The sequence below is a fragment of the Vespa velutina genome, chromosome 9 (genome assembly GCF_912470025.1).
Source record: "Vespa velutina chromosome 9, iVesVel2.1, whole genome shotgun sequence".
NCBI classification, from domain to species: domain Eukaryota; kingdom Metazoa; phylum Arthropoda; class Insecta; order Hymenoptera; family Vespidae; genus Vespa; species Vespa velutina.
The window spans coordinates 8173585-8183208 of record NC_062196.1 but is presented as its reverse complement, the minus strand read 5'-3'; the positions used below and the strand labels follow the sequence as shown (position 1 = coordinate 8183208).

The 9624-nt window shown below is 33.0% G+C and overlaps 1 protein-coding gene across 5 annotated transcripts; it reads left to right on the top strand.

The window, feature by feature from the left end:
• Positions 1 to 412: 412 nt before the first annotated feature.
• Positions 413 to 9420, top strand: LOC124951693 (aminopeptidase N-like). Of its 5 annotated transcripts, none has more exons than XM_047500473.1 (18): positions 636 to 654; positions 1273 to 1356; positions 3190 to 3377; positions 3479 to 3872; positions 4027 to 4426; positions 4670 to 4825; positions 4943 to 5248; positions 5441 to 5621; positions 5790 to 5940; positions 6071 to 6155; positions 6430 to 6607; positions 6700 to 6901; positions 7077 to 7354; positions 7683 to 7861; positions 8054 to 8221; positions 8282 to 8422; positions 8498 to 8579; positions 8711 to 9420. In XM_047500473.1, the coding sequence occupies exons 2-18, from the start codon at positions 1287 to 1289 to the stop codon at positions 8867 to 8869; spliced, it is 3318 nt and encodes a 1105-aa protein (XP_047356429.1). In that variant the 5' UTR covers positions 636 to 654; positions 1273 to 1286; the 3' UTR covers positions 8870 to 9420. The 5 variants fall into 5 exon arrangements, with proteins under 5 accessions (XP_047356431.1, XP_047356429.1, XP_047356428.1 ...); XM_047500472.1 differs by lacking the exon at positions 636 to 654 and adding an exon at positions 860 to 952; XM_047500475.1 differs by lacking the exon at positions 1273 to 1356 and having other exon boundaries at positions 413 to 952.
• The last annotated feature ends 204 nt before the right edge of the window (positions 9421 to 9624 follow it).

Here is a 9624-nt window from a genome sequence, read left to right as displayed (position 1 = left end):
CAATGCAAATGAAGCTGTGTCATCATTATACCCGAAATTTCTTTTCTAATGATATATTGCCCCTGAACAAAAAAAAAGAAAAGAAAAGAAGAAGGAGAAAGAAACGTTGTTAAAAAAAGAAAAAAACAAAGCAAAACAAAAAATTTATATCGCACAAACGAAGACGTATCTTTTTATTCGTAATTTCCTTTTTTGTCGCAAAAAAAAGATTTCGCCCTTGAAAAAAGGGAAAAAAAAGAGAGAGAGAGAGAGAGAGAAGAAGAAAGAGCAGAGAAAAGGAAGGAAGGAAAATGAAAGAAACATTGTTAAAACGTATATCGCGTTAACAAATACGATACATACGCGTTGGGGAACGGTCGAGCGAAAAAGGAAATCACATTTTTTTTTTTTTTTTTTTTCTTTTTTTTCCTTTGTACATATAGCCGAAAGAATGAACTACTATTTTGTGACAAGCCTATCGGAAATAATAGCATGGTCAGGTAAAGAGAGGAACGACATCGAAGCGAACGCGATTAACAATAGTGGGGGTAAAGCCTGCAACCGTGCCCGGCGAACAGCATCCATGTAGTATCGAGGCCTCAGGTAAAACGTCAAATTGCGTTGCACCTGAACGCACGAGTCCACGACGACTATAACGACGATTACTACTAGCCCGTTCGTGAATTTTTTTTTTTTTTTTCTTCAATTTTTCTTCATCTCTTCTTCGTCGAGGAAAAGGGAGAGAGAGAGAGAGAGAGAGAGAGAGAGAGAGATAGAGAGAAACAGAGACTGAGACAAAAACAAACAGAGAGAGAGAGAGAGAGAGAGAGAGAGATAGAGAAAGAAATCATATTTTCTTTTTTTTCTTTTTTTTTTTTTTTTTCATTTTCATTCAAAAGTTTATATCAAAAATCAGAAGCAGACATGAGACGAGGATCGGTATCGACTTGGGAAACTTTTGGAAGGAGAAGCTGTGAGTATCGTTCGCATTTTTTTTTTCCTTTTGTCGTTGTTGATTTTTTTTTTTGTTTTTCTTTCAATTGCATTCTTTTTGTCTTCTTTTCTTTGTTTGTTACGTTTTAATTCGTTCTTCTTTTTTCCTTTTTTTTTCTATCCTCTCTCTCTCTCTCTCTCTCTCTCTCTCTCTCTCTCTTCTCTTTTTCATGATTTTTCATTGCGCTTTAGAATGTTTCTCATATCGTAGTAATAATACCGTATAGTTTCGTAATAATTATTTCTATTCGCTTACGAATGTAAGGTAGTTTCGTGATTGTCAATGTTTAATTTTAATAGACCGGACGTTATAAATGCGCGATTTTTGTCTACGACCGACAGTAAAACTTAGAACGACTGTACGTTGTGTTATTATTAATCCAGGTAAAAAAAAATCTTTCGATATCAAATACTTACGTACGTTATCGCATCGAATTTTGTTATTTCATTATTATTATTATTATTATTATCATTATTATTATTATTATTATTATTAAATTGTTTTCTCATCGCGAAGGAGAAAAGAGAGAGGGAGTAGATATAATGCGAATATTCGTTTCTCTTTCGTTGTGGCTTCATTTTGTTCTTATTAAAAAAGTAGTCTCGGAGTTCTCTTGAAAAAGAAAAAGAAAAAGGGAAAGGAAAAGAAGAAAAAAAGAAATAAGTTCCATTCAACTGTTTACAAAGTTCATCAGAATCGCGAGCGTTATTCGAGCTCCTTGGTTAATACCATTATTATTCTGGAAGTCCATAGAAAAGCGGAGAAATGTGTATCGCTGTTAACGAGGGTCTCGCTTATAATTGCGGGATTGCGCTTTCTCTATTTCTTTTAGTTTCGATCTTCTTTCCTTTCTTTGTTTCTTCCATTTATTTTTTTTTTCCCTTTCTATCTTTCTTCCCTTTCTTCCCCTTTCTCCTTTATTTTTCTTTTTCCTTTTTTTCATTTCTTTGGAATATTGTCCTTGTTATATTCACGCTCTGCTTTTCGCGAATTTCTCTCTCTTTCTCTCTCTCTCTTTCTCTCTTAGAGAAAAGATAAAAAAACTTCCATAATTTTCTTCGATTCGATTATCGATATACGATTTCGAATGGAAGACAAAATTGTCAATATTTTCATTTTAACAATTCGATATTTTTTATATTTATATTAAAATTTAGATGAGAATATGTGTTAAAGGTAAAAGTGAGTGAACGTGTTGTAACACGTATTTATGAGAAAAAGAAAGGAAAGAGAAAAAAAGTAAAAAGAAAAGAAGAAAAAGAAGCAGCATCGTTAAAAACGTCAAAGTTACACTTTGCATCGTTGCGACCGTCTATTTACGCTTGGATCACGTTCGGTGATATAACAAAGAACCTAATTTCATATCATTCTTCGTGTTCGCGAGCAAACGCGAGCGTACGTTTCTACGCGAGTTTGTAAAGCTACAACGATATGACGTTTACGAACCTTCGACGATGAACATCGACGTTATTGTACATATTTGTAATTCTATGTGAATATACATATATGTATATATGTATACATAGATAAATAGAGAATAGGATTATGTAAAAGGATCTATAATGATCGAGCTCTTTTAGCTTCACAGTTTTTATTTACTTTTATTTACTAGTTACAGTTACGACTCGATTCGTAAATGTAAACGATAATTTTCTAAAATAATAATGAAAAACAAAGAAAATGAAAAAGACAAAAAGAAAAAAAAGAAAAAAGAAATAGTCCAATAATTGTGCATTGCTATGGCATAATGGTTACGCTATCGAATGCTGAGAATGCGAACTTGCGCATTGTTAAAATACACAAGTAAAGTGAGAAGAGTATCGAGGAAGACCTTGAAGTTCGTCGGTCGAGGCTCGTTTACGTCCATCGTGCATTTTACACCACTGGAAATTGAATTCGATGATGTCACTCTTGTCAAAGCGATAACGCGAAATTCGACATGCCGGATTGATAAGAACGGCCTCAATGACTCGATTCTCATTGCACGAACGATTTCATGCCGCTAATCGCTGAACCTTTATTTTTCTTTTTATTTTTTTTCTTCTTTTTTTTTTCTTTTTTCCTCTTTCTTTTTCTCTCTTCTCGTTTTTTATTTCCTTCGTACGTTTATTATTGTTCTCGTTATTAATCGAATCGTGTATAATAAATTATTAATTTTTTTTTTCCTTCTTTTTCTTTCTTTCTTTTTTTCCTTTTTTTTTTTTTCTCTGTTTCAGCTGCAAACATGGCACAGTATATCGGGGGACCTGCACAATTTATGACAAGCGACGATATCAAATACAGACCAACCGATGGTTGGTTTATATCATACAAAAAAGCGACCAGTATCGTAATATTTATAATTTTTATTCTTGTTGTTGTTGGTCTAATCGGTTGGTACGGTCATACGACGCCGACAAAACGAGTAAGCGAGTCTAACGATAATTTTCTTTCTTTCATCGATCATTGGGATAATGATCATAAGACGTATGTAATTTTAATTCATCGATCTTGTCATTATTGCAGGTGCACGACGCATTCAGTTTGATAAACGGCGAATCGACAAAAGAAATGGCTAAGCCCAGTCATATTTCTTCACACATTCGTCCATTAAAATATTGGCTTTATTTTAAACCTACGATCATGGATTACAATAATAATAATAATAATAATAATAATAATAATAATAATGATAGTAATACTAATAGTAATAATAATTCGTCCGTATTAATGGGACGAGTTGTTATAAAATTTGAAATCGATTCTTCGAATCGATTGCAAAAATTATCATTGAACGCTATTAATATTACAATGAAACGATACGAGTTGTCACTTTTGATCGACGAGGATTCCGAAGTACCTAAGAAAAGATATAAGAGAGAAAACGAGACCAACGTTATCGTTAAAAACATTGAAAATGGTATTAAAATATTTGATGATTTTTTTTTTTAAGGAGCATTGAATTTCTAGAAATTTCTTCGTTTTCTTGTATTATTTTCCTTCTTTTTTTCTTTTTTTCTTCAAATTCCAATTCTACGATTCAATAATTTCTAATTTATTTTCGATATTCACAGAAAACGATACAACGTCGGACGATAAAAATTCTACGATCGTGTCTATGGACGAATCGAATAAGGTTATCGTGAACTTAGAAAACGATCCTAATATACCTTTAGAAAATGGAACAACCTACGGGGAGGAAGAAACTGGACTTGTCCCGGCAAATGGCACTTTGCCGTTCGACTTCAAAGTGTCCAAGATCAAAGACGACTGGTTTTCCGTGAATGGTATAGGAAAGGGAGACGAAATCGTTCAGATAAAGGAATACGAAATAGACCAAGTGAATGGACTTCACGTGATACATCCAACGGAGAAGTTGAAACGTGGTGTTTACTTTTTGATGATCGATTTCGAAGCAAATCCAACGAACGATGTCCTTTACGTCGTTGATTCGAGTTTCAACGAAGAGAATAAGTAAGTTGGCGAGATTGGAGAAGGGTGTGTGTGTGTGTGTATATATATATATATATATATATATATATATATATATACAGGGATGATAGGTGAGTGAGATAATGGCGAATTTTTTTCTTTTTCTTTCTCTTGTTCCTTTTTTTTCTCTTTTACATTTATCCCATTTAATTTACAATTTATTTCTCTTCGTGATTTTGAGTAAAAAAAGCAAAAAAGAACAAAAATCTTTGTTTGAACGATTAGGAGGATGATGGGAACGTTATTAAAAACGGCAGAAGCCAGTCGTTTATTTCCTCTTTTCGACGAGATATACCTCAGAGCGATTTTCTCTTTATCCGTTGAACGTCCCAAGGAGATGAGAGTATTATCGAATATGCCTTTGAGGAGTACGAAGGATGCGTAAGTAAATTAGTTAATGATATATAGCGTTCGTATTACTAGGAAAGATTTCTTTCCTTTTTTTTTCCCCCCTTTTCTTCTTCGTCTCTCCCTCAAGAAAGAATATTATCGTTTAAGTTCAGATAATTGCCTGATCGATACATTCAACGATACTCCCCCGATATCGCCTCACAATTTGGCATTCGTCGTTGGTAATCTCGAGGCAGTGATTCAAACGTTGATCAACTCGAAGATATTTGTTACGTTTTGGGCCGAGTTCAATACTACTTCTCAGGGATTCTACTTGTTGAACAAAGTCGAGCCTACCATAGTTGGTTTGACCGACATATTGTCGATATCCTATTGGCTACCAAAGTTGGACTTGGTATGTCTACCTTGGAAAATTGTTAGATCGTCGGGAAATCCTGGTCTTATCACTATGCGGTAAGTATTTACTAACGCCTTTAAATTAGTCTACTAACGATTAATTGAAGTTTCTCGAATTCTTGACGTGCACAAATCGGCTAACGCCATTCTCATGAATATTCACGATTGAAACGTGTTGCGGCATAAACGTAACTGTGTACGGTTACGCTGTACTATTTCATTTTTCGCCAAATGAATATTCATTTTAAGGAAGTCGTTGTTTTACGCCGACGATCGATCGCCTTTGGTTACGAGAACGGAAGCCTTGAAGACATTAATAGGTTTGCTCGGGGAACAATGGCTTGGCGGTCGGGTCAACGTGAAAAGTTGGACGAATGCTTGGATATTGGAAGGATCGTTACTTTATTTTCAACATCTATTGATTGAAGAGGCAAGGGATTAGCCGAGAATTTCTTCTTATATATCTTTTATAATTTCATCTGATTCTTCGCGATTATTTTTTCTTTTTCTCTTTTTTTCCTTTTTTTCTTTTTTTTCCGATCGATAAGAAGAAAAGAAATCCCTCCAGAGACAGATTTTCATGAGACACAAATTTCAGATAGATCCGTCATTGGGATTCGCTCATTCCTTCGTCACCGACGTTGAAACGAAAGCAATGGAGTCCGACGGATATGATTCTTCAAGGTCGTTCCAAGTGAAAATCAATCCGCTTCGCATAAGATTGTTATCCATGGCACGTAATATGAGAGGTAAAAAAAAAAAGAAAGAAAAAGATAAAAAGAACATTTTTTTCTTTTTTTCATCATCCATTCTGTTAGATCTCGCAGTCTCTTTTCTAAGACGAATCTTTTCCTATCTTTCGATTGCTTCTTTTTATAGGAGCATGTCTGATTCGCATGTTGCATGCCACGATAAGCAATGATACCGCCTTTAGGATCGCCTACAAGAAGCTCCTAACGAGGTAGTGGGTATATAACGTGTAAGATGCATGTAAATGATAAATCAATTCTTAGATTTGTTTTCTCTCTCTCTCTCTCTCTCTCTCTCTCTCTCTCTCTCTCTCTCTCTCTCTCTTCGATAATGATGTCATTTTTTTGACATTTTTTTTGTTCTGTTTCATCTAAAAAAAAAAAAAAAAAAAGAAGAAAGAAAGAAAAAAAGGACGAACGTAGTAAAAACTTCGTTTCGTTTATTTCAAACAATAATATTTTATAGATCATTAATATTTGCATTTTTAGTCAAGATGAAGGAAGCGTCGACGCAACGGAATTTTGGAATTTCATGAACGAAGAAGCAAAAGAATTTCCGGACAACTTATCTCCGAAGGAAATGATAGATACTTGGATTTCTCAGACTGGATATCCCCTCGTTACCGTTTTGAGGAATTATGAAGAAGGATCTGCCATCATCAGACAGGTTTCTTTATCCAAGGATTTCACTTTTTCATTATATATGTATCCGGTGTATAAATAAAAATGAGTAACGTCGGGACAATATTATTATCGTAGAAAAAGTTTTCTTACGATGTGCCAACGGCGGAAAGGAATGATTTATGGCATATACCTTTGACTTATGTTGGAATTGATGACGATTGGTCGAGTCCTAAGAAGGAATGGCTCGAAAAGGAAAGAGAACAAATCTTTCACAACGTTAGTACGATCGATGAAAAAAATCAAACTGGTTGGATCTTATTTAACGTCAACAAAACTGGTTGGTAAATGTTCGTTAAAAAAAAAAAAAGAATAAAAAAAAAATTCATAGAAAAGAACAAAAATAGAAAAGAAAGAAAGACAAGAAAAAAATTTCGATACTTTCTTTCGATTATTATTGTTATTATTATTATTATTTTCTTTTTTTTTTTCTCGAAATTAAATCAATTTCGTAGGTTACTATCGTGTTAATTACGATGAAAAAAATTGGCGACTGCTCGCAATGGCATTGGATGAAAATCACGAAGCTTTCCCAGTAGAGACAAGAGCATCCCTCGTGGACGATGTCTTTGCTCTGGCAGCAGTTGGCTCTTCGAAATATGAGACGGCTTTTGGCTTTATTAAATATATGCAAATTAAGGAAAGACATTACGCACCATGGAGCGCTTTCGCGCATCACGTTTTCAAATTAAATAACGTTCTTTATGAGACCTCCGCCTTCCTCGACTTTCAGGTAAGCGTGAGAGTGTAAATTGAGGGAAGATGTAAAATGATGAAAATTATCACGAGCCCGTATTTAAGTTTGTCTTTAGACTACAGAGATATAGATAGATAGATAGATAGATAGATAGAGAGATAGAGAGAGAATGAAAGAGTCTAATCAGCAACATTCAACGAGAAAAATGAGAACAATGAAATAGAATTTGTAAAATTTGCATTAGCATAACTTTTCATTTTTTTTTTCTCTCTTTTTTATTTACTTAAGTTTTCTCTTTTTTTCATTCTTCTTCTTTTTCACTCTCGAAGAAAATTTTTTCAACCCGACACGATTCACTTTTCAGGAATTTCTACAAAAATTGATTACGCCATTGTACAACGAGGTGGCAGAGAAACTCGAGGAAGGATCACCGCTTACGTTATTCGCTGTAAAATTAGCATGTCTTTCGGAACATTCGAAATGTCTCGATTGGGCCAAACAAAGTTTCCTCGAATTGAAGAGAAATCCATCCTTCAAGCACACGTAAATATTTCATATAGAAAAATAAAATAAATTTGGATAAGTTACAAGTTCTTAAAAAAAAAAGTTTACATTTATTTATATAATTATTTATTTATGATATTATCGAATTAAAGATATTAATTTGTCTTCTGATAGTACGAATACCATCGTTATCCTTTTTCTTTAACTTTAATGAAATGAAATTATTCTCAGGATTCCAATGTACATACGTCGAACGTTGTATTGTACAATCGCAAGGCATGGTGGTCATGACGAATGGAATTATCTTTATCAAAAAGCACGAAACAGTATGAAAACTGAAGAAAAATATAATCTTTTGTCCTCCTTCGGTTGTTTCCAAATTCCTAGTGTTCTTCAGTCGTAAGTAATATTCATTTATATTGAAATAATTTCTTACAGATATTAATTATAATATTTTAGAATCATCGATGAGATCCTTCAGGATGATATATATAACGACGATGAAATATGTATGATATTAAAATCCTTTTCAAAGAATCCAATTGCATCTCGAATGGCTTATAAATTTATTATGCGTAATTGGAAGAATATATTGAAAAGGTATTATCGAAGTTTTAATTTTGATTTAATAACTATTAACATTCCTCACCTTGTATTATTTTATATCTATTTCAGATTTCATGATTCTTATTCGATAATAAGGTCCTTCATCCTGGCGATGATGAATAGTGTTACGAACGAACAGGATTTAATGGATGTACGTATTATAGAAAATTTCTTTCCTTTTTTTTTTTTTTTTTTTTTTTTTTTTTTTTTTTTTTTTTTTTTTTTCTAACGACCATAACGAATTCAAATCGTACGATTTTCCTCTCTCTTCTCATTTTTTAGCTTCACACCTTTTGGGAAAATAATTATGAATCCATAAAGACTATTAAATATGCTGCGGCTTTGGTCGAGGCTAAAGCGAATTTTGCAATTTCGTTGATTAAAAATTATTCCCAGGATATAAAGGAATGGTTAAAGGACAATAATGATTCGGGTGTTTAATTCGCGAGAGGAAGAAGAAAAAAAAGAAAGAAAGAAAGAAAGAAAGAAAGAAAGAAAGAAAGAAAGAAAGAAAAAAAAACAAATATTTCGAGAATTTATATTTTTTCATAGAGACGAGCCAAGTCTTTCCGTGGTAATGAATTCCACGAGACGTTGAGATATAAGACTTTTATGATAGCATCATTGTCACATAAATCTTGTGAGATTATTAGATCAACAGAGAAAGAAAAAGAAAAAGAAAAATAAGAAGAAGAAGAAGAAGAAGAAGAAGAAAATAAATGTATATAAAAGGATCATTTATCCTTTTATTAGTTGAAAGGACGGAAAGAAATTGGTAGAGAAAATTACGTGAACTTTCTACGACAACAAGTTTTATTCTCCGAATGCTTTTCTCAAAGCATGATTACAAAACCAAGCAACAAGAATCTCGTCCTTACATCGAGTAGCCTTAGGATGATAGTCGTTAATATAATATTATTTTAAATAGGTACATATTTAACAAACGATAGGTAATATTGTATCTAACGATAATAATCATTACTCAAATAGTTTACCGTTTATTCTTTTTCCTCATTGTCCTCATTTTTCTTTTCTTTTCTTTTCTCTTCTCTTTTCTTTTCTTTTTTTTTTTTCTTTTTTCTTTCTTTTTCTTTTCTCCCTCGTTCTTTCTCATTCATTCTCGGATAATAATGTGCTATTGCTATTACGGTACAATAGTTAACTATATTATCATCGTTATAATAATAATCTATCAT